Source organism: Lagopus muta, chromosome 8 (genome assembly GCF_023343835.1).
Source record: "Lagopus muta isolate bLagMut1 chromosome 8, bLagMut1 primary, whole genome shotgun sequence".
In the NCBI taxonomy this organism is placed as follows: domain Eukaryota; kingdom Metazoa; phylum Chordata; class Aves; order Galliformes; family Phasianidae; genus Lagopus; species Lagopus muta.
This window is the reverse complement of record NC_064440.1, coordinates 6,187,471-6,214,280: the sequence shown is the minus strand read 5'-3', so window position 1 is coordinate 6,214,280 and position 26,810 is coordinate 6,187,471. Positions and strand designations below refer to the sequence as shown.

At 40.2% G+C, this 26,810-nt stretch overlaps 2 protein-coding genes across 19 annotated transcripts in view; one reads left to right on the top strand and one right to left on the bottom strand.

The window, feature by feature from the left end:
• Positions 1-1,073, bottom strand: part of ZRANB3 (zinc finger RANBP2-type containing 3) — a 37,233-nt gene extending 36,160 nt beyond the window's left edge. The window contains exon 1 of one of the 3 annotated variants that reach the window (XM_048953428.1): positions 706-1,073. The gene's annotated coding sequence lies outside the window, so the exon portion shown is untranslated. Of the gene's footprint in view, positions 1-606 lie in introns of all 3 variants that reach the window. The other 2 variants (XM_048953432.1, XM_048953429.1) reach the window with 2 other exon arrangements.
• Positions 1,074-1,362: 289 nt separating this feature from the next.
• Positions 1,363-26,810, top strand: part of R3HDM1 (R3H domain containing 1) — a 65,772-nt gene continuing 40,324 nt past the window's right edge. For 4 of the 16 annotated variants that reach the window (XM_048953420.1, XM_048953425.1, XM_048953422.1 and 1 more), the window contains exons 1-3: positions 20,998-24,808; positions 24,937-25,142; positions 25,970-26,180. In XM_048953420.1, coding sequence (XP_048809377.1) covers positions 26,010-26,180 — 171 coding nt within the window. In that variant the 5' untranslated portion in view covers positions 20,998-24,808; positions 24,937-25,142; positions 25,970-26,009. Of the gene's footprint in view, positions 1,455-1,886; positions 2,171-2,419; positions 2,484-20,993; positions 24,809-24,936; positions 25,143-25,969; positions 26,181-26,810 lie in introns of those variants that run through there. The other 12 variants (XM_048953416.1, XM_048953417.1, XM_048953409.1 and 9 more) reach the window with 9 other exon arrangements.

The window sequence follows — 26,810 nt, the reverse complement described above, 5'->3', positions numbered from 1 at the left end:
ACAAAAACAACCCTGGAGTTCTGTCATTGCTGCTTGTTTTACTACAGACATTCTTCCTTCCAGTGACACAAGCTGTTTAAGACACATAAACTCAAGTACTAGAAAGTCAGATGACTGACGAGAACTTCAGGGCCCAGTGGGAGATCTGAGTTCCAAGACAGCTGCTTACTATCACAAGCAGCGGTCATTACACAAACCATTTATTTCATAGGCTGCTCATTAAGAAAGTATTTCCATGCAGCTCACAGCAGACCCCCAAAACAAATGGGTGTTTCCACCACACATTTAGCTTATGTTTCACAGAACCACAGAATCATATTCCTTTTGATGTTCTTCACTGCCCTATGACTGTATTTTCCATGAGGCTTAATGAGAAACACAAAGCTTTAAGAAAAATCACAGAATCCATTTTTCTAGCAATAAGAAGATCTTAAAGCAACTTAAGATATTGAAACAAAGAAATTTAGAAGAACGATCAGTTAGAACAAAGAACAGCGATCACAGCACCATACATCACATCACAATTTTACCACAGGCTATCAGGGAAAACAGACACCTCCGTTTCTGCTCAGGGGCAAAGGTTTTTGTGGGTTGTCCTGGACTTACACACGTGCGGCAACACCCCAGCGTTGGGGGGAGCAGAGCGAGTCTTTCTGCTGCAAACAGGGACTGAGGCAGAGAAGCCCGCAGACACCCAACCCTCACCTTGCAGAGGCCCAGCTCAGCGCCTTACGCCTTGGCGCGCTCTGTACTTAAACGCCGCCGGCGGAAGTGACGCAAAACCGGCAGCGCGCACGCGCAGGCAGGAAGCCGCGGGCTTCCCGACGCGCTTCCGGGGTGGGGAGCACTGTGGCGTTGTGCTGTGGTCGGGCCGCTGGCTGGGGCCAGGCTGAGAGGCCGAGCTGGGATTACAGTTCCTAGCTTGCTCCGGCCGAGTTTTCCGTGGCTGCGATCTAGGCACAGTTCACCGCCAACCCCGAGTGAACAGCCATGCTCCCTAACTGCCGTTAGCCGCGGCCACAGTCTGTTTGCGCACCGCCGCGCTGTGCTAATGGTCGCTGGCTGCCCACTGGGGGTGGGGGCTGCCGTGCCGGTCTGCCCGCCGAATGGGATTCTTATTGGTGATCGCGGCCGTCTGTCAGCGCAGCGGCACCTCCGATTGGTCGTTATCTTCTGGATGGGCCTGTGCCCGCCTAGGCGTTGAGGGGCGCCACTCGCCGGCAGCTTTGAGGGCGGGCGGCGCGCCGCTGATTGGACGGCTCGGCCGTAACTCAGGAACGTTCCATGTCCCTATTGGCAGCGGAGCGGCGGAGGGGCGGGCCTCTCTCCCCGCCGCGGCAGCAGGAGGAACCCAGGCGGCTATCGAGGCTGGCGATGGGGTTAAGCGCCCCTCGTGCGTGAGCCCGCCGCCGCCGCGCCGGCCCGAGTCCGCCGGCCGCGCCGCCGCCGCCGCGGTAAGGAGCCTGAGGCGGCTCCCGGTCGGGCGGCGGAGCTGAGGAGAGCGGGAAAGGAGGAGGCCGAGAAAGCAGGAGGAGGGGAGAGACGGGGGGGGGGGGGGCGGTCGGCCGCGCCCGCAGTGCGGAGAGCAGGGGGCAGCCGCTGCGGGAGGGAGGCCGTTGGAGGGGGGAGGGGCGGGCGGCGCGGCCGTTGGGGTGGTTGGCGGCACCTGTGCGGCGCGGCCGGGGGACCGCGGGGCGGCACGGCCCCACTTCTCTAACCTAATATAGGCAGGGCCGGCACCGAGCGGGGCACGGCGGCCCCGGGGCCGAGCGATCCGTGGGGCGGCTGGGCAGCGGCTCCGGGCCGGCCGCCGTTACCTGCCTGAGGGCTTTGCCGGGAAAGCCGGCCACGGCCCTTCGGCGGGCTGCGTGTGCCGGGCTGAGCCCGGAGGGCTGCGAGTGGCTTGGCTCCGTGCGGCTGTGGGTGGGGATGTGCTCGGGCTGCGGTCCCAGCGGGGGGCCGTCCCGTTGTGGTTTTGCTGCAGGACGGTTAATATGCGTGGAAACGTGTCTAACCGTGTGAGTGAGGTGAAAACTGTGTCACAGCCTGACTGCTGCAGGTTCTCTGGATGACGTTTTAAAATCAGGTTTCGGCGCTGAAGAATGGTTTTTCGTTGTCTAGAAATGAGATGGGCAGAGAAGTGCAGTGCGGCAGCTTCTTCCAGACTGAGGTGATTTGGGGTTATTTGCACTGAAAGGTTTGCCCAAATGCTGTCCTCGCTGAACCTACGGTGTGAGCTGCGCCTGCTGGGTCTGCCTGCTGCCCTCGTGCTTCTCTGAGCGCCGTAGAAAGCCGTGCGGGAAGGGGGGGGGTGGAAATCCAGGAGTTACGGATACCTTCATTCAGGTGCATTGTTTGGCGGCAGAATCCACAAGTGTGCGCTGACTCTTGGGCTTTCTGTCTGTCTTTTCTGTTGGTTTTTCTCAGTGATGCCTTCTTGTCAATAACCTGAAACGATAGCAAGATTTTCTTCTGCCCTTGAGGTAACTAAGGGATATACTGTGGCTTTTGTTGTTGCTTTTACTTCTACACGATGTTTTAGATGAGGTTTTTCAATTTTTTTCTTTTGTGATGATGTTGCTTTCTGACTGAGGCATTAACTTGAAATTTTCACCCAGATTATTTCCTTACGTCTTCTACAGGGAGAAATGTACTGCATTTGGGACTTGCTTTTTGGTTGAATGCTTAGCAGAAGGTACGACGTTGGCAGTTGTGTTGGGAATGTTAGGTTAGAAATGTTTAAGTGAAAGCATCAAAAATAAAATTTTGCTCTTACAGTAATTTCTTTTTTTTTTTTTTTTTTTTTTTAAAAAAAAGGTGTTATTTGACCAGTTTGCCTCTGAGGAGGAAGAAACAGCAGTGATAACATACTTATTGGATAGTCTTCCTTTAGTTACAAGTGTTATCACCAAGCATGATATTAAGCCTTTTTTTTTTTTTTTTTTTTTTAATTTCTTTTGATAAATACTGTGGTCTTCAGGGTTGGAGCATTTTGTAGAAAATCTGTAAGTCAGAGTTTGTTCTCTATAATTAAAAAAAAAAAAGCAGTGGAAAAGATAACATTAGGACTTGTTGTGTCTTAAATCATGGGAGGTCAGAACTAACTGTATAAGTCAATTCTACTATTTGTTTTACAAAACTGTAATTGCTGTTGAGATCAACTGCTGCTTTGCTCAGGAGCGAACGTGGGTACGACTAAATATTGTAATTGCAAGGGCTGTACACACAGCGTTGAGGAGGTGGATATTGTTACCTTCCTATTTCTCTTCTTAAACATAGATTTATATTTATACATAACACAGAATTGCATCTTATACTTTTTTCTCTGTTCTGTTATGTTGTAGAAGTTTGGCATTCATTGCTGCTTATGTTTCATTATAGTTACCTCACATCATTCTTTCTTATTTTGTAATACTTACTTAAAGCCTGTCTGTGTAACTGCTTCCAACCAGCTGGATGCAGCAGGTGAAATGCTTTAGATGTAGCTCTGGATGCAAAAGGATCATTCTTGAAAGGGGCTGCCAGCTTTGTCCAGTGGGTTAACTTCAGTTCACGTGTCCTTGCATCACTACTTCAAGTCATTTACTTCTGAGTTAGTTTGCAGTGCCATGTCCTTAAATAGGATACTTTTTAAATTTCGAGGCACTCTATTCTAGGCTTTTAAAAGCAGTAGATACAATTGGTTTTTTTTTTTTTGGTCTCTGAGGTCTGTTCAACTTGTATTCCAAATGAGTTTTCAGGTAATGATCATGGAGCAACAGGAACTTTGCAACACAGTATAGATGAGTTTTCTAAAAACTTTTGCATATGTTGATAGCAGCGTTCAGTTTGGTGAGCTAGATAACTGTGCTGTAACTTTACTGCTTGTAAAAAAAACAGCAGTAACTTTGGATATTCTGATTTGTGTTAGCCACTATAATCACTACAAAGTAGCTGACTGTAAACTTTTCCAGTTTATTCTAGTTCCTCTTATATTTCAGAGTTAAGCAATAGCTAGTAAATGCAAAATGTTGTTGTTGGGTGTAACATCTAAGGAGCTTTCACGGAGGCGGTGGAGCATTCTGTAAAGCCGGTGCTGTTAGACTGGGAGCACTGCAGAGATGTTTGGGTTTGGGAGCCCGGTTAATCTCTTAGTGGCAGTTTTCCCACCTACATTCTATGTAGGGATGGTTAGATAGAAATGACCCAGGGGCTTTTGTTAAAAAGTGCATTTCAAATCGAGCCTTTTAATAATGGAAAGATGAGTTGTTTGGCTCTGTAGGATATGCACAATAAGGCCATTCACACTTTTAAGGAAAGAAGATTCTATGAGAATGCCTTAATTTGGTGCTTTATTCAGGATGATTGGTAGCACTTATGCAAGCCCTTCAAGTATGCTTTTTCTTTGAGTTTCTCTGTTGGTTTTGCTTTGAGGTGATAGACTGATGCACTGTGTAACAGTGTTATGTTAAGAGGTTTTCTGAAAGTGGTATTGAAAAGCTATTTCTAGGAGATCATAAATCAGCAATAGGTTCTGATTAAATGTGGCTGGGAAGATTGTGCTGTCAGCCTACCTGTAAGCCTAATTTGATTTCAAGACTTTTGGAGGAGTCCTGCAGAGGAAATAATATCTGTAACCAGATTTACGGAAGCTCAGCAACCTTAATTACAGAAAAGCCAGCAGTGCTAGAGCTGGCAGAAGTTAGCCTCCAGTTTAATGCAGGCATTATGAGAATTCTGTCACTGTGTCACTTTGTGATATGAACCATTTTCCAATACGGAACATTTATGTTTCCAAGCATATTATATTTTCTGCTTGTATCCAGGCTGGTGAAGCAAGCTGTAGATTTGAAGAGCATGGCTAAGAGATGCTTAATAGAGGGTTTCTTTTCTGTTCTTCATCTTTGATTCCCCTTGGAAGGCGATAGGACATTTTCTCTCTGCAGCCAATGCTTTCTGATTAAATATGTATATGCTGCATAGTTTTTATGTCCTTGTTTATATGCTAAGTTTTTCTGTTCTTTTAGCCCTTTCCTAACATGAATTCTTATTGTTCAATCTGTAACTCAGAGCATTTTCTGTATAAAGTGGAGTTTTGTCCTTTAACATTCTCAGCTCTCTTCTCAGCTCCCTCACCAGTTTTGTTTGCTACCAAGCTCCTACTGCCATTTATGGAAGGTCTTTATCCAGTGGTGTACAGAATGGTCTGATGGCTGAAACTTATTGTGGCAAACTCCTGTCATTAAAGATATGGCTGAATAGCATAGCATAATTGTTCCTTCATTGCAAAAGTATAGGTTTGATTAGCTCATATGACCAGGGTAAAAAATAATCTCTAAAAGGTACAAATACAGAAACTGTTATTGCTGGGTTTGATAAAGCTGCGTATTCTAAGCAAAGATCCAGTGTTGAATTTCAGACTAAGAGAAAAGTATGGTACGATAGCTAACTTAAATTGCCATACTTGCTTTGGAAAAGTACACTTTCTGCTAAGAGAAGTGTAACGATTTTCTATTCATATGAAGTTCCAACTAAGCCATTTTACTTCATGTTACAGTAGAACAAGATAGAAACAGATGTGCTCCTTGCAGCTACCTGTCTGCATGCAGGAATCTGTCATATTAGCTTTTTGTGGACAGCCTCTTATCACCCCCTCTGATCTGTTAATTGAGCTGTTATAATGAGTAGTTTTTGAACATTTCACTTTAGACGATGTAGGGCTCTTTTTTAATTCTAATTCAAACACATCTAGGGAACAGTTTAGCTGGCAGATGGAGGAAATGGTGACTTGGAAGTGAGATCAGTGACTTCTTTCCCTGGTGCAGCTGAATCTAGAAATCTGAATCTGGGCTGTTTGGTGTGCAGCTGGTGAGGGAAATTTTGAACTAACTCAAGTGCTTTTGCCAATAACACATTGAGGAGTGTTCTCAGAGTCTTTTGATGCCAGAGCTCTGGGTGTGCTGCTGATGGTGAGTAGCCAGGAGTCACTGACCACCATGCTAGATCTGCAAGATTATTTTCATTTGTTTTCATATTTTAAGTGAGTTCAGAATTATTTGGTGTGTTATTGCAGAGATACAGTAGGAGTTCTTAAGGTCACTGGAAAATTATTGAGCTTTATGTATTTCAGACTTTGATCAAGGGTTCATTTTTTTTTTTGCACCCAAGTGATTCAGTAGAGAAAATCAGAAAAGTAGCACATCAATTTGTGGGAATTTCTTGTCTGTATTCTCAAGGAGTTCTATGGAGTATTTCAATGAAAGGTACAGTAAAGGCTTGTTTCCTTGAAAGCACCATGAAGAGAGATATATTTTGGATTTGGTGTACTTTGTTGGTCTTTAAAGAATAAGACATGATGCCTGGAATATCTTGTTCTCATTTTCTTTCATAATCTATGGAATCTTTTTCAGAACTTTAAAGCAAGAACCAAACCCTTGCCAGTTTCTGACTTTGAACTGGCTCGATTGCCTAACACAGCTACCTGGAGTGATAGTACCTTGCCTCAAAATAAAACTTGGCTTGGGTTCTTGAGTTGATGCATCCTTATCTTTTTTAACCTTGGAAGTCAGACTATTCCCAAACAAGAACTTTTTGCCTAAGGACTTTCCTTCTGACTTAAGGAAGCTGACTAATTTTCTTGAGTTAATGACTATTTGCATACACTTCAATGGGAGAAACTGTTGTAAAATGGATAATTAGATATTGATAGTATCTACTGATAGTAATTCTGTTTTTAGAATTAGCAGCAATAAGGCATTGATTTTTTTGTCTTGTTTTGATTTGTAACGAAGATAGCAAATTATTAGTCTCCTAGCTCTGGTGGTGTGTTGGTTTTTTTTCCTCAAGCACCTCAAAGTAATGTTTAGTGTATTTTCATTGCAAATATTGCCTGAAAAGGATTCTAGGCCCGTGTTTCGTGGCACGTTACATTATTTTCATGGAAATAAAGTTCCTCTTTCAAGGTGTGAAGCTGTACCAGAAGCCAGTCCGGGTACTGCTCTGCAGTGTCACCCTTGTGGTACGGGCTGGGAGGAACAGCAGGCCGTGCACAGTTACTTGGTGACTCGATGGAGGCAGCCATAGGAATATTAATGCCTTCTGGCTAGACTAGTGGATAGGAAACAGGTATTAATCTTTCACCACTTACACTCCTTCATAAAAAAAATCCTTGTTTTCTTTGATCCTAATGCTTTGTATAGTAAGACTACTCCGGTCCTTTTTTTCCACCCTTTTCAAGTAATGGCTACAAAAGCAACGTATCTGTAGCTGTAGGATCTTCTTGTTATGGGGAGAAGCATCTGAGTCCAGAACAAGCCTAGCTAGTAATGATTTAAATAGAGCAAAGCTTTCATCTGGCATCTTGAATTAAGATCATGTATTGGCTGAGGTTTCTGAGCTCAGAAAGCTACTTTTAGGCTAAACTCTTGGAGCAGTAAGAGGAACAGAATAAATGTTGTTACTAGGATAATCCTACTATTGCAATGCATGATATTCCAGTGGTAGGTTGTTTATGTAGCTGTCGTGACATCCTAGCGGTTTCTATCTAATCTTGTATTTTACTGACACTGTAAAGTTTAATTTGCAGAGCACAAAGAGCAGTAGTCTTGAGTAAGACTTGCATATCACAACAGCAGTAGGGCTGTCCTAGCTCAGAATACAATCAGCTTTTATTTTCTGGCCTTTCTTGTTGAATTGTCGGACAGTGTTAGATTGGATTTGTGTTCCAATCTTCTTTGGTCATAACAGTTTGAAAGCTTAAACTTAATATGTTCCATGAAGATCAGGAAATGTAAATGTCCAGGTATTCTCAGTGTCTCTCTTGTCCTGCCTTTCAACACGGAGTGCAATATAGGCTCATTTTAAGCAAAAAACAGCTCAGCCCATTTCTAACATTGAAATAATTGGGTGTGGGGAACCTTGAAAAGATTTTTCAACTCTGATCAGACTGTGTGTCTGACAGCATGCCTGTGATTCAGAGGAGTGTTTGAGATTATTGATGACAATTCCAGAATGTGTTGCTTAGCTGAGACCGCAGTGATCTGATGGGGTTCTTAGTTGTCTAGAGCTGTCCTAAATATCTTGTATCCCTGTTCTGCTCCTCCACTGTGGTGGTGTCCTGTAGATGTGCTGGATCTGATCACACCACATGCCTGTATCTGAGCAAGTGCAAGGGCACTTCCTCTTGATATAGCAAGAAGAATTTCCTTCAGCTTGAAGTCAACAGAGGTTTGACTTCAGTACTGCTTATAACTTATTAACCTCAGCATATTTATGTTTGCAGTATCAGTAGTTTTCTGTATCCATTTTTCACTCATGCCTGCAAGTGCTGCAAGTATGTGGTTATAATTGCTGAGATGTTAAAATGTTGAAACTGATGTTGAGGCTGTGTATGTACTGAAAACAGGTTGAGTGTAGGCATGGCTACTGTAAGGAGGCTGCGTTCCCTTGGGTGTTTGATGATCAATGATAGACTTCCACAGACCGTGCTGGAGGACATAACATTGATCTTAAACTGTTCTTTGAAATGTTTAGAAATATAACAAAAATCAAAGGATGCATTCAGCATATAACTAGGATTTTTTTTTTTTAAGTGGACTTTCTCCAGTGTCTTCTAATCAGAAGGAAAATTTCTGGCTGACACCAAGAGTTTTTACTAGGCTAATTAAAAATAAAGCTGGGCAGATACTCAGTTCCCAGAGAATAGTCTATCCAGGTACTTGTATTTTAAACAGTACTAATTGTCAGCCAAATAATGGAATGTGTGTGGACAGGTATGAAACATAATGCACTCTGCATTGCATGAATGTGTCTGAAAACTGAGAGACTGGGTGCAGGAAAGAATCGATTCTTAACTGTCTCAAATATAAACATTAATTGGACTGCTGACTGTCTCCTTTCCTGACAGATAGTATTTATTTGCTTTGTTTCTTTAATGTCTCCTGGCCTCCAGCATGGCTGGCTGTGGTGAGTTCATAGCACGTGGTTTTGACATTTTCCTCTAAAGTAGCTCTTCTGCCCACCTGTTGTCTCCTGCAGCCACATGTGCCATTTAATAGAGACTAATTGCTCTTCAGTCTGTGTTTTGACTAAATGCTCTTTTTCAGTCTCTTCTTCAGCTACCTTATTTTTAGAATGCAGTGGTGCTGTTCATGTAAGTTTTTACCAGTGCAGATGCCATTTTTCTATCTAAAGTTTCACTAGGGCTTCACTGAAATGACACTTATGCTTCTGTAGGGAATTTCTCTCATATTAAAGAATGCGTTAAGTCAGTTTTCCATTATCAGCATCCTCAAGATAATCTTTTTCCTCTCTGGGTGGCACTTCCCATGTTTATGATCCATGGGTGTTAGTTACAGCACTGAAATGAAGCAAAGCTGGTCTCAGGCTCGTAGTTTTAAACCTTTCATCCATTTGCCCCCTCCATTAATCTACTGCTTTTTATAATACCTTTTTTTAGTAAGCCTTCTAATTACCTACAGTTATTTCTGTATTTCTTTGTTTCTGCTTTATTTCCTGTGTGATTCCACATGTAATTCAATTAGAGAATGCCTACTCCTGTTTTTTTTTCCTAAGAAATATTTCTTTATTAAATAGAGTAGCTTGGCATAATCTCTGTGTTGCACACATTCTTCTCTCAACTCATTTTCTGTTGACTTTGTTGCCTTTGATTCATGCTTTCCTTTAAAATATGCTGAAAAGCCAGACATACAGTTATTTTTTCCTTACGTTTAGTTCTGTGCTTGTTTTACTAACATCAAATGATACTGTCATATCTTTTGTACTATACAAAAAAAAATTTCTCTGCTTTGAGGTCAAATTAATCTCACGAGACAGTTCTAATTTTCTGTAGTTATTGGTTATGCTGTTTTCAGCACTTACATTGTGAATCTTGTTTTTGCTTTGAATGTACTCTTCAACTTGAATTTCAGATGTGGCCATAGAGTTTTTCTCCTGTTCTTCTATTTATATGGAACACAAAACTTTTGTTGGCAAGTTCTGACTCATGTTACTTTTTGTTGCTCAGTCTGTTTTGTTAAATTATTATTTGTGTATTTTTTCCTTTTCATGCAGCTGAACTTGTAGCATTTTCTTTTAAAGGGATCTCTTTCCTTCCAGCCCCTTATCCCTTTGCTTTAGGGAATCTGTGATGCAGGTAAGTTCCATAAGTATTCTAATGAAGAATCTTTAAGTACCTCTAAAGTAGAAAACATAAAATTGCAATTTTTCATGTATATTATTTTAACTGGTGTATCTATGTAAGGAAACGATGCATCAGGGACAGTGTGATTATCCTCAAGCCCTGGACTATTGCACTCTGAGGCTGTATCAAAGTTTCTGACCTGGACTGTCTGTAAAGGTAAAGCCATTTGGTCAGAGAAACACAGGCTTCTAATGCTCACTGTTAGCTATTCTGTTAATTGGCAATACTGCTTTTCTTGAATATTCTGAAAATACAAATGTGACTCTTAAGGATTCAGTTGTAATGTCACTGTCTCTTTAAGCTTTTTCCTTACCCCACATTTGGTATCACTGAGAATGTCTGAGAGCTTTCTGGTGTGTTCCCATTGCCTGTGGGAATACAGGCCCTTTTTTTTGTTGTTTCCTTCATGCAATTTTACTTCTCCAAACTAGTTGTCCAGAAAATTTTCAGATAACTTCATCAAGTTCTAGAGTGCTGTGTTCATTTCTTAATTAGACATTAATGGTAGGAGTTCAAGGTCCTTCAGAATATAGATTTATGGGTGGCAATCTTTGTCCTGTATTCACACTCTGCAAAAGAAAATTGTCACGCTTGAAACCTTCACTATGTTTACTCATAGATATTGCGTCCCTTCTGAAGAGGGAGATGCTTATGCGGTGTTTGATCCCAGTAGGTTTCCCTGGTGTGTGGCCATTTGCTTCAGTGATAGTGATATGAGAGAGGAGGTTATGTTTGGCACATGGTGCTAAAATTTGCATTGGCTCCTTGACAGAACTCTCTGCTCCTTAAGAAAGTGAAATATCTTTGAAAGCTCTGGGTACCAGGATGGCAGAAATTGATGCTCTGTGTGTGCTATTTCCTTTTTTTTGCAGTCAGGGGAAAGGAGGAATTAGCTTTCCATCTCCCTTGTGCTTGGGTCTGAGCAATTAGGCTGCTCTTCTAATGATATGCTTTCAAAAGTGTTCATTAAGAAGCAGCGGGATGCTGATTTTTCTCTGCTTTCCTGTGTGACCAGGCTTTTCAGTTTAGCAATACAGAATCATGCCTAAACAGCTGTTGAGTCAGGCTGTTGTATCAGTGAGGCAATTGTCTTCTGCCCTCCCTCTGATGAGAAAGTCAAACAAAGGAATTTACAGAATGAAACTGCAATGCAGGGCACTGCTTAACACTGGATCTTAAACCCATTTAGAAAAGCTGCTGCAGAGCACAGTAACTCATGTATGAACAATTCAGAAGGACTAACTATAAGAGTCGGATAGTGTAATCCTCTGCAAATTGAACTGACTCTACAGAATGATCTTCAGTTGTGGTTTCTGCAGGAAAATGGTTTGGCTATAACAGAGTTCAAGAAGGTTTGCTGGCTCAGAAGCATGGCTGATAAGATTTGGCCAGATACCAGCTTTGATATCAGCTTTTTCTGGTGAGATTTCGCTGAATAAACTCCAGTTTGAAAACCATTCCTAGCTCTGTGGAGTATTCAGGCCTGGGTGGCTGTTGCATGTGATAATGTGACAGTTTAATGTGCGGTGTGTTCTGGAGCTTGACCTGAAATTAGTGGGTATTAATTGAAAATCTGCTAAACCAAAACAGTTGTACTTTATGTAAATAGATACACTTCATGGATAATGGAATTCTCAGTTCATCTAAATGATTCTGAATAATTTTATTATGTACCTATACTGTTCTTCTGGAACACTTTTTCATCACATCAGCTTTGTGAAGCAGCTTTGTACTTACAAACATTTATGTACAGTCATCATGTACTGCATAAATTTACATCTCAGTGCGTAAACTATGTTAATCTCCAGATACTGAGAACATAGATTAAAGTGCTCCTTACTATTTCATTGGTGTTTAAAATGGAGATCTGAGATATTTGATGAAAAGAATGGGGTTTTTTTTGTGTTTGCATATTGCATTACAGCTTCTGAACTCACTGAACTTGCAGGAAGTATCAGCTCAGTTCTAAAATAAGTAAAATAGCTTACCTTCTGTCATACTGAGCAAATGAATAGTCACAGCTGACCTTGTCCAGATACTCAGATTATTGCTGGCCAGTTAATCAGAGGCTTTGCTGAAAAACTAAGTGAAGGAGTTCAAATTAGTTCTGAAGTTCTAGTAGGGCACGGAGCTGCTGGAGTTGAATAAAGGTTTTAAATTGACAAAATCCTGCCAAATCTTGCTGCCGTTGCTTTTCAAGTGTGATAACAAGAGTATCTGGAGACAGTGCATAAGGATTCCCATGCCAGAGCAGGAATTTTTCCATATGCATAGTGCTATGCAAGTGCATGATGGATAGAATATGTCCAGTTCTTCTCGGTCTGTTCCATAGGTCATTACTGTTTTGTTTGTTCCTGTCCCTCTGGAATTACTCATTCATCAGTACAAGGATGGTCTCTGACAGAAAACTAGATTCAGATTGTTTAAGCCAAAACTAAAAACAGTTTTCTGTTGTGTATTTCAGTATTTTGTGCAAAAGTGTGCTCGTGTCTTTTTATGCTACAACCATGGGTCTTTTTTGTTCAGCCTAGTGATCTTGCCTTGCATATCATAACGAGAAGCGTGTTTAGGACTCCAATAAATACACTAGACATGGTATATAGCATTTGCAGTTGTGGTGATGAAATAAGGCTATTGCTTTTATAAATCTCAGTATTCAGGAGTACATATGAATAATTCAGTCGGGAGCCTAAGATCTTCATATATTGCCACCTGCTCATTATTCAGAATTCTCATTATAGCCTGCTGTTGCCCTAGCAACATTCTGAAAATTAGTACTGCATCTATGAGAAAGCTTTTGTTTATCTAGCGAAGCCCACCATCCAATCTGTAATATTGCAGGATGCTTCTCAAGTGGATACTCTAGGCCTCAGCCCCAGTTGTTTAAAAAAAATAATCTCTTATGTGGCATTAATTGAAGACTGCTTGTTTATGTTGTTTTTTTAACCATAGATATTAAATATGGTGATTTAAGTTAGTCTCCTTAGTGTCTGATAATGCTTTTGCCTGATTCAATTGACTAGAGATGCTTTCCTTTATAGATACGCAAGAAAGTAACAATCCTGTGTTGACTGCTGGTGTTCTTCCCCAGGGTCCTTCATTCCCTCTTCTCTCCTGCTTTTTCTTCCCTCTGTCTCTTGACTTCTACATGTGAAGTCAGAGCTTGTTTAACCTTGAGTGCTCTGCGACATAAAAAGATAGATCTGTGCTCATGAACTTAACAGTAGCTGAACGTGGAGCATGGAGCAAGAGGTGGTGGTGTTTATAGTACAATCCGTGAATCCGCTGTTGTGACTAAAGGAACTTATCTCAACTTGCTCTCGCTGTTTCGAGTGAAATATGCTCCCTTCTCTCACAAGATATACCCACAGAATCTCCTTCTGGAGCAAACGAAGGGGCAGAGCTGAGATATTTGATGGTTTTGTTTTTGTTTTTCTTGAAAGGAAAGAAATAAATTGAAACAATATTAGAAACACCCAACTTTCCGAATCCTCTCCCTTGGCACAAAGCAAAAGAAAGCTGCCATCTTTCCCCCAACTTTTATTTGCAGTTCAGATCTTTGTTGCATGTTGTATTGGACTTATTTGGTTCAACTCCTCAGTTGCTCATTCGGTTCTGAATCTGCAGAAAGGAATCTGTACCTTCTCTGAAAGGAATTTTCACTCTTGGTTTATCTGACCTATTGATTTGCGCATTCTAAGATCTGACAGCAAAGAGGACTTGTACTAAATTAGCACTTCAGAAAAATAGGATTTGCCCTGACATAAAGGCCTCAGTTTAAATGAACACATTTCATAGTGTTTTCCCTCCAAAGCACTTAAGGGGTGGAGGCTGATGAGAAGTAAGCTGCTTTTCCTCATCTTAGCTGCAGCCTCCCCTTTCCTAGCGTTAGGCACCTGGCATTGAATCTCTGTTTCTGTGTTCACAGGTGTTTAGAATTCTTTAGGGGCGATAACACAGCAACTTAACCTGAGCTTTCCAAACATCTTTGTTTTTCTGCAGATATGAGAGCGGGCTTATGGTTTGGTTTTTGATGTTTCACGGGTAAATGTTGTTATTTGGGAACTTCTGTTTCAGCTCTCCCTTTGCGGAAGATAACATTGATTTAGAATTAGCAACTTCTCATAGGTCTCTATGTTTACTTCTTCAGTCTTCACAAAACTGCTGGTCATTGTATCTTTTCAGTAGAAAGGGTAAATCCATAGTTTTATTTGTAGCTTAATAATGGTTTCCCTCCCTGTACTCGCTCTCCTCGTTATTCCCCCCCTCCACTCACACCATCAGCAATGCAATATGTTGGGCAGGCATTTTGTAGAGCAAGCATGAAGGCTGTGAAAGGGTTATATCCTTTTTTGGGAGTAACACAATGAATGAGAATGTCCAGTAATGGGAAAAGCCGGGGGCAACATGAAGGATTAAGTAATACACAGCAGCTGTGTACCCCACATTGCATATATAAAGACCTCATTTTCCCTTTCATTCATTCTTGTTGCTAAAAGCAAACATCTAGTTAAAGCTCTGCAGTTTGTTAGCCATGTGTCTCTTTCTCCAGGACTTTGCTCCTCTCCTTTTCTGTCCTGAAAATGTAAAGGCGTAGAGATCTTCCTGCAAGCGTTTTGCAGGAAAGCAGAGGTAGAGTCCTTCTGCATTATGTGCAGAATGGAATTATATAATTTTTTGTGAGTATACAAATAAAAACCAATAATTAATAATAATTTCCCCTGACAATAGTACAGCCAACCTAGGGAGTATTTCATTTGTCAGGAGAATGATTCTGAAGTGGCTCTCTGTGTAGTGTATCTTTTGCTCTTGGGCAAGCCTAGAGACTCATTCCTTCTTTATTAAGTATGTGATTGCTTTCTAGTCAGCCTTTCATTTATCTCTCAAATATCTCTCCCGTGTGTTTGATGTGTGGTATTGCTTTGAAATTTAAATTGAATTGAAACTTTATATTCGCATATCTCTTTCTGTGCTTATTCTGTTAGATAGTTTTCTGCAAATGTAATTATGTGCGTTTGACAACAGATAAAGTTTCATGAGCATGCTCTGAGTTGAAGATCAGTTAAGTTAAGGTTCTGATGTTCCTGTAAACTAGCCCTGTGCTCCAGTACCTCTTTCCAGGATGCGAGTTGTTACTTAATCTAAGTGTATTGCTTCAGTATCTTTTCTTGTTTGAGAGAAACATTAACACATTCACTTCAAATTATTTTCCCACTTCACATTAATGAGTTATTTCTGTATTCTTTTACATGCAGTTGTATTTGGCATAATCTCTGTAAGAGACATTCATAGAGCTGTAGACACAACAACAAATGAGCATCTATACAGTATGTTTCTTAGGCAGGACTATTTTGGGTAGTTATTGTTCCTTCTCCAAATCCTCGTTTCTATTTTAATAAGAAGCAGAGATGCCCTGAAGACTATTCCAATACCAAGCTAAAAATTATTTCTCATCTTTTAAGGACAACTTGAATTGTTGTAGGCATTTCTCATTTTCTTGTGGTTTTAACGTAGTGTCCGTGAAGGAATCTCTCTGAAGGGATTAAAAATGTTGTCCATTGGCAGTTATAATGACATTATGACACCTGTGTTTGGACATGTTCCGCTATAGACTGCGTCTATTTTTCTTTTTTTCCTATTTTTCCGCACTCTTTCTTCCTTTCTCACTCTTCAGCAGCCTTATCCAATCTCCCACTTCCATGAAATGGACGACTAAAGCTGCAGATCCCACACCAGTCTGTATGGAGCAGCAACTGCAAGGGGAAGTGCGACCTGGAGGGAAGCTGAACAAGAAGGGGCTCAAATTCACTCCTGTACAACAATGAATTAGAAAAGATCCTGAATATTAAGCTAACATTTTACTCCTACTTAATGTAGTTTATGCCTCTTTTCACCCATTTTGAAATTTCAATAAACAAAATGTATTTTTTTTAATTGACATTCCCATCAGTTTGTTTTCATTACAACACGAGAAAGAGACCTCTTAGTAGGTTACATCTAATGGAAACTTGCTACAGACAGTTTTGGGGAATATTGTACCAATTGTCACTTTGTGTTGATGTGTTCCTATGTTTTTAAGTTTTTGTTTTTGTTTAGATGAATGTGGTTTTAAAGGTAGGCAGCTTTATTATGTTGTTTCCTAGTGTGATTTTCTAAATTAATGATTTGTCCTACCTCTATATGTTATTGAATGTACTGCTAAAGGATTAATGTTTATGAGGTGGGCAGTTTTAAAACTTTGATTTGTTACTAACTGGCATTTGTAGTGAGCAGATCTTTTAAGCTGTCAAATAACACGTGTGTCCCTGATTTTGTGTAGGAAAGGAACCATCGCATAGATGAGAATGTTGGTATTTGCCTGTGGGAAACTGAATGGCACTTCTGTTGTTGTTTGCTGTTGGGTTTTGTGTGCTTTTTCTTTTGTTCTCTGAATCTTCCTTCTACACTTTGTGAGAATAGGCCATGGTGGTAATTTACAGTGTGTGTGACTCTTGTTCTGGTGGGAGGTAGAAAATGCCTGCTATTGGGAGCTTCATAGCTTGTTGGATTACCAAACTCCTTTTGTATTCTGTAGCATCCCTGGCCCTAAGCAGAGTCATTCTGGCCTATGAACTTGGAGTCCACTGCTTCCGCTGTCTTCTGTTGAAACTTGTGACTCTTGCAGAGGCCCTTTTTATTCTCTGTTCTTATATCTATAAATACCAAAGGAAAAAATGTGAACTTACATATTCCAAGTATATAACTTAATTCTGTATTAAAATTGGGAGCTGCCGTGTTCAGTTTGGATGCCTGTTTCCCGAACGTTTGTATCTTTCTGAAGGTTTGCATCTTTCAAGAGAGCTGCTGTTTGAAGGATATCTGTTGAAAGTAGCAATGCTTTGGCTCATTTATTTAAATTACCTTTATCAAAATATTGTTGAAAAATATCAATCCTGATATTTTGAAGTCAATGTTATGTGTTGAAACAGAAGAGGGATAGAAAGTGAGGGGCTGGGGCTTGTTTTCAGCAGGAGATGGCTTGATGTTGGTGTGGGGTATGGGTACAGAGCTGTGAACACCTTTGCAGTGGAGCTCCCAGAGTAGAAGCAGTGTAAGAGCCAGGAGGTGGCATGTGCTGTCAGTTAGGTCTCCGAACGATGTTTGCTAAGCCAGCCAAATCTTTGTCAGCATAGTTGTATCTGTAGAGATTTTGCTGGTACAGCAATGTCATTTGAGAAGGGCATTCATTTCACCTCGCAGGCCAACAGAACAATGTTAGCAAAATTAAAGGCAATTTAGTTGCCTTTCGCAAGCGTTTCTAGTAGCTTTTTCCTCTTGAGACAAGCATGCTGTTCAGCGAGAGGCTTAGTTATTCAGTGCTTATTTTCCTCTGGCCTAATGCTTTTCTATTTCTGAAGTATATGGTTTTTGAGAGGTTAATTCTATAATGTTCAGGCTAAAATGGCTTTTGTCTGCTACTCTAAGCTGACCTTTGCAGTTGTTTTCCTGTGAGACAATGATAGCAAAAACAGTTTCAGTATCTGGCTTGAAGGCTGTTTCCAAAAATGTTTCTTTCCCTCTGTCTCCCTCTTCAGCCCAAAAGTAAAGGTGGGAGCAGAACAGTTCCTGATGTTGTTACAGTTTTAAGTATCTGGGATAGGCTGCTTAATATTACTGCTGCCATTAGAGTGGACCAGCCACTGAGTTGTTCTGTAACACATTTTCATCCAACATAGATTGTTCAAAGCTAGAATTGTAATTTTGTAAGGAGCTCTAAACACGTGGACTGAACTTTGGTCAGGCAGTATCATGGTATGCCCTCTCCTTTCTTTTTCAAAAATGATTTTGATGGTCAGAATTACTTCTATTAAAAATGCATGTTTTCACACCATGCAAAAACACCTGAAGCCTGCTGGATTTAGAAGCTGCCTGGCAGAACCTTTTTGTTGCCTTATGCAGTAACGGTGCTTGAATTATGAGGACTGTTTCCCACACCATGAGGAACCCAGACAAAATTGTTTACATCCTTGGATGTACTTTGCTCTGATTGTATCCTAACAATCCAAAATGAAGTCCAAGAAGAGAACTAATAAGAGAACAGCAGTGCTGCATGCAGAGGGATCCCACTCTGGCTGACTCTGCTGAGGATCCAGTGCTCAACATAACTGCAGCACTGTATGGTGCCAGTCTTTGCAGATGTCAGTCTTTTTCTAGGACAGAATTTTTAAGTTTATAAGTGAAGGGTCACGTTAGCCTTGCCAGTTGCTAAATTCCTTATTCTCCTGTACACAGCTATATTCCTCAACGCGTTAACTTGACATTCTTTTACCACTGTCAGCCAGCTGTTGTTCAGTATTGCTCAGAATAATAATTACAAAAAAGTCAATAGTGGAGCCACTGAAGGTCTGTGTGAGCTCTGACACCACTGAGGAGGCATATTTAAGATGTAAAAACATTCTCTTCTTCCAGCTTTTGCTGTTGTATTAGCACCCTTCTAGCAGAGGTTAATTTTGAAGAGGCAGATTAACTCCATGTCATTCTTTTATATTCCCATCCATCATCTGGCTGTTTTTTGGAAAATCTGATTAGTAAGTAGCTTACTTCTTATTTGATTCAATTAGCGTCTTCTAATGCTAATGCAATAAATAGCATTCCAATGTTAACTCTGTACAAGGTTTAAAAAAACAAACTGTGGAGCGTAGTATTGGGAAAAGTATTTATCTGTCAATCGTATGTATTAAGGTCAGTGAATCATGGATTCATTTCTACAGCATTTTTTTAGTACATAAATATAAACAACTTGTTTTTTGATTCACACTTTCAAAAAAATGGAGGATGTTCTTATTCAAATGCTGCACTATTAGTCATTTCTGCATATCATTGTTGAATAAGGAGCCCAACATTCCTTGCTCCTTTTTAAATCATTTGATGGTTCTCGACCTGAGAACATAGGAGATCATGTAGAAAGTATGTGCAGAATTACTTGTTGGCTTTCTGGAAGATGGGAGCAGCTGGCTGTCAACAATTCCAATTTCTTTATTTGATAATTGGACACATTTGCTTTGAATTTTATGCTAAATGTTCGTTATTAGGTCAACTGCTGTGTTTTCATAAAATCTGTGCAGTGAATTCAAAAAGCCTTTGAACCCATGGACTGCAGTGGTAAAGCTGTGAGAGAAGGAGAGCAAAACATGGATTGCAGAGCCTACCTTGTTGCTCTCAGAGCATCTGTGAGCATTGCCTGCCCTGTTGGCAGGAGGGAGAATTGTGGCTCCTGCTGCAATCCTTTACTCTCCAAGTTGGGAGCTTCAGGATTATATCTTTTTGATTATTTTCCTTTCCCTTTATTCTTTCTGTTCTCCTTTCTGCTTTCTGCCCCTCTCCTAGGGAGAATTTCCCAGAAGGGACTTTAGGTCTGCTCCTAAGGCAGGTGCCAGTCATCTTGCCTGTTGTCTTGGGAATCATCAACTGACTGTTGGTTAATAGATGGTTGGTTTTGTTTTTATCCAAAAATATTAATCTACATCTCCACATAGATAATTGCACTGATGCTACTGACCAGTGTCCTTAATTGACCACTGTGGTACTGCTGACACAAAACTTGCCTCTATAAAAGGAGGGAGGAGCAGTTCTCTCTCTGTTCCTTTTGTTGCTAACTTGATGCAGACTAGCACGAGTAACAACTCCTCTGTGCACCACTGTAACTCAGTAGCCAGCAAAATCTTACCCTAGCAAAAGAGCTTGATGGTTTTAGTCACTTGCTGTTGAATCACAGCATGGAAAAGTTTAGCAGACATGGGAGTTGGTGTAAAGGTGGAACTGTGCCCCAGCAGCATGGGCAGAAGTACAGGGAGAGAAAGGAAAAAAGACGACCTTCCCTTGGTAGCACCACTGAGTTTATTTGATGATTTACCTGCCCAAAGTATTAGTCTTACTGGCTAAAATTAAGTAGTTCCATGTTGAGTTTGTCCAACAACTTCAGAGATCTAAGCAGTAGCTAGAAGCAATAATTCTTTCAGTTACAGCTGTAATTTGTATTCTCATAAGAATGAGATAATTTTGATCAATATCTTTTTGCTTAAGGCATAAACATTTTTCCCTTTCATTCTGACAAAGAAACATTAGCGAGTTCTTTGTGTTTTTGGTTAGTCAGGCAGACGGATGTTTCTTCTACTCATACAAACCCTGAGGTTATGATGCTAACTTAAATATGTTTATATTGTATTTAAATTTTGCCTAAAATAATTGAGATGAAAAATATCTGGAAAAGCTCTTGTTGTATGGCAAGTCTTCTATTCTCTGTCTCTTTACTTCATCTGATGGTGAAGATGGTTCTCATAGCAGTGATGGGAGGAGTCCCGATTGCTGATCAGCAAAATTCTGTATGTTCATCTTACCCGGGTTTCTTCTGCTGAAAGCCGTGGAGTCTTTGGAATTCTGAAGCGTTCTCTGAGCACTTACAGGAAATGCAGACATACCAGGGAAAATCAGTTTCTGTTTGTATGTGGAAAAAGCACAGCAACTGTGTAGCAAAGGAATACACTTTCAACATATACATGAAAAGCTGGGGCAAATACCAGACTAGCTTCCTGCCTGTCTCTGTGCCTGAACGTTTGCAATTACTTTTTCCCAGCTGCTATTGGTGTTGTATCTCACCTGTGTTTCCTAGGACTGCGAGCTGGTCTAGGATGGTCAGAAGCTCCCAGCCATTCCTGCCTCAGACTCTAATATGCTCTTTTCTACTTTTTTTTTCCTCCATACTGTTTAACATGAACTTGAGTGTCTGTCCTAAGGGATACAACACACAGGTAACTGAGTTCCAGCCTTTTCTACTCAGATAATACAGTTAAAGCAACTTCTGACTCCTGGGGAGAAATGTAACTGTATAAACCAGAGCAACTGTTGGGCACTGAGACAAGGTAAACAACTGCACGCTGTTTGGAGATTTCCGAATCACTTGCAGCAGTCCTAACTGGGAATTTAGTGCTGACTGCGATTCTGACTATCAGATTAGGGGATAAACTACTTAAAACTAACAAAAATGAGATAAATATTGTACACAGCAGCAGATATTCTTTAGACTTGTTGAAATAGCTGATGAGCATAAGCTTATTTAAGAAGTAAATTTTCATTTGCCCATTTTACTGGCAGTGTATCTGCTTTGTGTGTTGAATGTAGATTTCAACCCCCCACACTTCTAATCCAATTTCCTGCCCTGTATTTGATGGATACCAGTTATTTTGTCAGCTGTGCTGTATTGTTGTTTATTTTTGATGTGTTTTTGGTTTTTTCACCATCATGATATCAATAATTGCTTCCAAGAAGAATGGAAAATCACCTTTTCTCTTCATCTTTTCAAAAGAATCAATTTCTTCCATCCTGGGCAGAGCAAAGCTTCCTATCTTTATCTTCATTGCCTAACAAGGAGCAGATAGGAGTCTTGATGCCTATTACAGAAATTGGATTAAGTTGAGTAGATCCTGTTCCCAGAAATATCCTCACTCATTACAAGTCAATTTAGCACTTTGCAAATGATGGTTTTCAAGTCAGAAACTGAAACAAAAGATCCAGTAGTTTTATGTGTGTCATGATTCTGTCATAAAATTCAGTAGTTTTGCTTAATGACTTCTTTTGATGTCTTTTTTAGTTACTTGCACTTTGGATTACAGAAAAGAAGGCAGTAAAAGCACAGCATTGATGTTTTTTTTATTTTTCTGACTGAAAAGTGTATGCCTTCCTTGCACAAGGCTTTCATCTCACAACTTACAACGGCAATTTTCCCTCTGAAAAGGGGCACGTTCAGAACAATTGTCTGGACTAAGTGATTACTGCTTTTCAGAAGGAGAAATGAAAGAATTTAGGTGATCTGTGGTATACTGTTATCTAGATGATGAAGAAGGGGAAGAGTGTGCATTTCAACTTATATGTTGTCTGGACTGTTCAGGAGGGTGTCTGTGGTCTGTTGCAGCGCATAAAGATACTTAAATCTGTTTAATCCAACCTGTGTAATAATAGAAACTAGAATTGAATGATCTCAGCTATGAATTTGTCTGAATTATAAGGAACTTTGGTGGTGGGATGCTATCCAAGTAACTCACTCTTGTGGCTCACAAATCACAAGGTTGCCCTATGGATTTCAGTGAATCCCTGGTGGGTTTTTTGTTTGTTTGGGTTTTTTTTTTAAGGAAAAATTAGGTAGGCCAAGATTCAGTTTTCTGTTTGTATCTGTTGCTGTTAATCTGAATCAGAGGCTAAATTGGCAGGCTTTAAATCTATCTGCAGTTGATAAATCTGTTCATAGCAATTGATAGGATTATTTGCAGTTAGGTTGCTTTAGAAAACAAGGATTTTTTTATGTACTAATCTTCTGGATTGCCAAAAGCAAGCGCATAGATCTTTGCAGTATGAATTGCACTGAGGTGAATGCTGGTAACCCTTTTTGGTATATGTTTTTAAAATGGTGTTGCAAAGAGAACAAAGTGGACTTGGGAAAAATAAAGAAATAAAGAACTTTCAATCTGTATGGAGGCAGTACTGATTACTGTCATTGCACTGGTGACCCGGGTAGTGTGTAGGAGGTAAATTAGATTTTAATTTCTGGGATTATATGTGCAACTGGATATAATCCTTTTTTCTTCAGCCTGTAATCTTTTAAAACACTTTTTCTAAATGTGATTTAAATGCTGTCAGTTAAACTGAAAAGCATCTGTATTCAAATTGTGTAAACGTCAAAGGTTTGTGTGAGCGCCTTCCTAAGTCTTAAATCACCATCTGGATTGTCTGGAAAACAAACTCAGCAACTGAACAGCTCCGCTTATCCTTCCCTGCGTTTCTGTCATCATTTATTTCCAGCTTGTTCTTTCATCTCTAATCCTTTCCCCTCCATTAACGATTTGATGTTTTGAAAACACGGCCAGGCCTCTTTATTTTCCATGCTTCCTTAAGCCCAAGCATCTGTAGTAACTTGTACTTGTCAAACTCTGTTGCATGAGATCTGAAACTGACCTGTGGCTGGGGAACACGGTCTGTGTGTTGCCTCGCTCTGCACACCGCTGCCATCCCCTCAGTGGTGCTGAGGCACAAGTGCAGCTCGGATACTCGAGCGATGAGTGAGCGTGGATTAAGATCCATCCCTTAGCAGTTAAGGAGGAGAAGTGAAATGTCAAATGCTGTTTAAATGATCACTTAAAATCTTTCCTCGCCAAATCTCTTTTGCAGGGTGATGGCTTTTGGTTCTTTTTAGGGGTTGGTGAGGAGGCCAGGAATACAGTTTTTCATTTCATGCTTGTATATTGTGAAGTGCTGCCTTGGGCTGTTTTTACAGTCACCATTTTCCAGGATAAGGATTTAATATCTTATTATATACAAAGCAATTTGTTTACAGGCTGGTGAGACTTACTGTTGTGGAATGTGAAGTGTTTGCTTTCTTTTGTTTCATTGTAAATCCTACTTGCCAACTTCAGTTCTGTAGGTAGTTGTTGAAACAGGATATGGCTTTTTCTCTTGTAACGTAGAGTTCTGTATTTAGCTAGCTTCTGTGACATGAATTTATGTGAAACCAGTTGCAGAATGGTGATATTGACAAAGCAGTCGAACTGCTGAAAGGCTGGGCACTGTCACATGGCCACAGAAGATTGCTATTAATCTCATTCTAGCAAGCTCGTAGCACACAGCATTTTTCACATCCCTTTAAGCTAAGATGCAGCATGTGGGAGGCACTGAAGATCTTTCAGGATATGTCTTTTGGCCCCGTCTTCCTGCATGTACTGCAGCTCCTCGTGTTGAAAGGGGATGGCTTAGTGCGGATTCTGTACTTAGATTGGTTGAAATTCTTCATAACCACAGAAGAAATGGCTCATTTGTTTCTCATTTCACTTTAAACATTTGGATGTTTTTCGCTTGTTGGTTTGTTTTCCTGAAACTGTTCTAATTATCCTGTTACTCACACGGAAATTGAGTAGTTGAGCTGGTGTAACAGAAGGTATTCTTGGTGTTCACTGTCATTTGTACTGCTTTTATGATAAGCCCCGGAATAGTTGTGAGATATGTGTTTGGGGAACACAGCACAGAGATCCTGGTAAGCTTTATTTCAGCATGTCTTTCAGAGCTGAACTGCAGTTCTTGGCTTTGGGATATTTCTGCCACATCCCTGGGATACATTTTGTTTGGTATTCGATAGCTGTTGTTGCCTGCCCCTTCAAACACACACCCTTGTGGGTGGTGGCATTATTTCTTTCTCAGGAAAGCAAATCTGCAAAGAAGGAAGGTGGAACTTTGTCGGTGTTCTAGAAATTTGTAAAACCTGATCAAGGGCACGTACTTGAGTTGAATAAAAATATCTTCTACAATTCCAGATGCCTGAAATATAGATTATGTACTGTGCTTGTAGATTAACAACATTGAAGAGAGAATTGCTTATACTGAGAGGGTTTTCTGAGCTTTCACGGCCTGTTGCTCCTCCACACCTGCTGGGCTTCTTGTTAACTGTCTTTTTCAGACTTTGGGAGGATACCTTCTTGATAGGAATAGTTTCACTGGGATGCCAACAGAAAGCTTATTATGACTACTTTGTAACTCTGCAGCACTGCAATGCAAGTCTGATGAAAACTATTACTGCTGCTACAGGCAAAGCAAGCAGCATGAATACATGTGAGAAACGTACTTTTTTTCTTTAAATGGATATTCAAGTTTATGGATTGGTCAGACCCCTCCCTACCCCTAAATAAAATCATTGTGTGTTTCAGTTGTCAATACTTTTAATGTGTTTATTTATTTAGGCGTTTGAAAGGGATGTTCTTGCTGATTCAAGACAACATCGTTCTGTCCGGGACTTTACACTGGGGATAAGGACATGGGACTCCTGCCAGATTCCAGATGGTTCATTACAACTGACATCTTCGTTGACAACTGTGAAAAGGAACTTTGGATTATTCTATTTTATTTTTGTGGGAAACCACAATCCCCAAACTGTAGGACACATCAGGTAATAAATCCAAATACTTACTTAGACTTTTCTGTACGTTATTTGAAGGCTTGAAGCGTGTAGAACGTAGTGTTTGTTTTCTTAAAGAAATTGAATATTCTTGGTTTTACATCTTCTTCTCCAATTAAGTAATGGGAATAAATTATATTTTGTATTTCGTTGGGAAAATTAGAGTGGTTCCATTATTGGCTCTAATCATTAGAGTTCTCTTTATATAATTGATTGTTACTAATAACTGTTGATAATTTTCATAGTAATTGCTGTTTCTGTCTATCTTTACTTCTGAGAGAGTGCTTAATTTAACATCAAGGCTATTTTCACTACATGTAATGTGTAAGAGAGCTCCTGCATTTGGAACTTGTCCCATTGTTTACTGACAATTAGAAAGCTTAACATTTTAATGAAACTCATCTGTGTTTGCACGCTTGGTTCATTGTAATTTATCTACTTACTCTCAACTCTTTATGTGTAATTCTTTCTTCCTTTCAAATCAGTAAATCTCTCCTTGTTTCTATTGGAACCTAACTTGATTTGGAGCATTGGAATGCTTAAGAAATTTGTTTTTAAAATACAGAAAGGAAAATCTGCAAGTGTCATCCAACAGTGTGGTGCTTAGTTCTCTCATATAGAAAGTGTGGCATGATGTGCTTCTGATAGAAGTGGCAAAATGAAAAATGATCACTCCTTGCTTCTGATATGAGACAAGAAGAATGTAATAGGAAAGCAAATCTTCACAGCAAAATAACTTTATTTTGGATAGCTGCTTAGGTATGTGTATTTCTTTAAAAAAAAACTACTCAGTGATTCACTTTTTCTTTGTCCTGAAGGTTCCGTGTTTCTTGTAGAATTTTAAAATAATCTTTTCTAATGAGGATGTCTGATATTCTTACTGTAAAAGATGAAACTGATGCAATGAAGGGTTCAGAAGCTGAATTTAAAGATACAGATCCAGTTGAAAACCTTATGAAATCAGGAAGTCAAGAGCAGATTCAAGTGGAAAAGGATGAAAATTGCCCTGATAGCAAAAACAATATGCCGGTAAGAAGCTTTTTCTCTTTATTTTTCACTGATGTATTGTGTTAAATGAGTCTTTCTAATTGTGTCCTCATTTTTGTTGTGATCTCCTTACATGTTGCTTTGACACAGATCAGTAGAACTTTTATTCACTTCTTTGTTTTTATATATATATATATAAAAAGGTCAGTCATTTTTGATTGATTTGGATAAGTGATTTTCACGGGAACCAGACAGGTTGTCTGTTACTTATGTTTTCATGAGTGCACATGTGAAGCTAAGTCACATGGAAAACTTGCCAAGGAAAACTTGGCAGTTCAAACATCTTCAGCTGTTTCTTTATTGTCTGTATTTCAGAGAATTTGCTGTATTGAGAATACACTGTATAGAATAATAGGATTTGTTCAAGACACTGAAATATTGAGTGTTGGTAGTATGGATAAAGCACTACAGAACAGCTCAGCATGCCTACCCTGAATAGGAGTGACCAACCCAGGGATTCTGAGCTATGGGTGGCTCAGGTTTAACTCTTACAGAATAGCTGTCCCGCATGAGGCTGAAGTAATCAGATGTCAGTGATCCAACTCCTGGATATTAGAGGAATCAAATCAGCAATCTGGGTCCAGCTATTCTCCCAGCTATTCTCCCTGCATC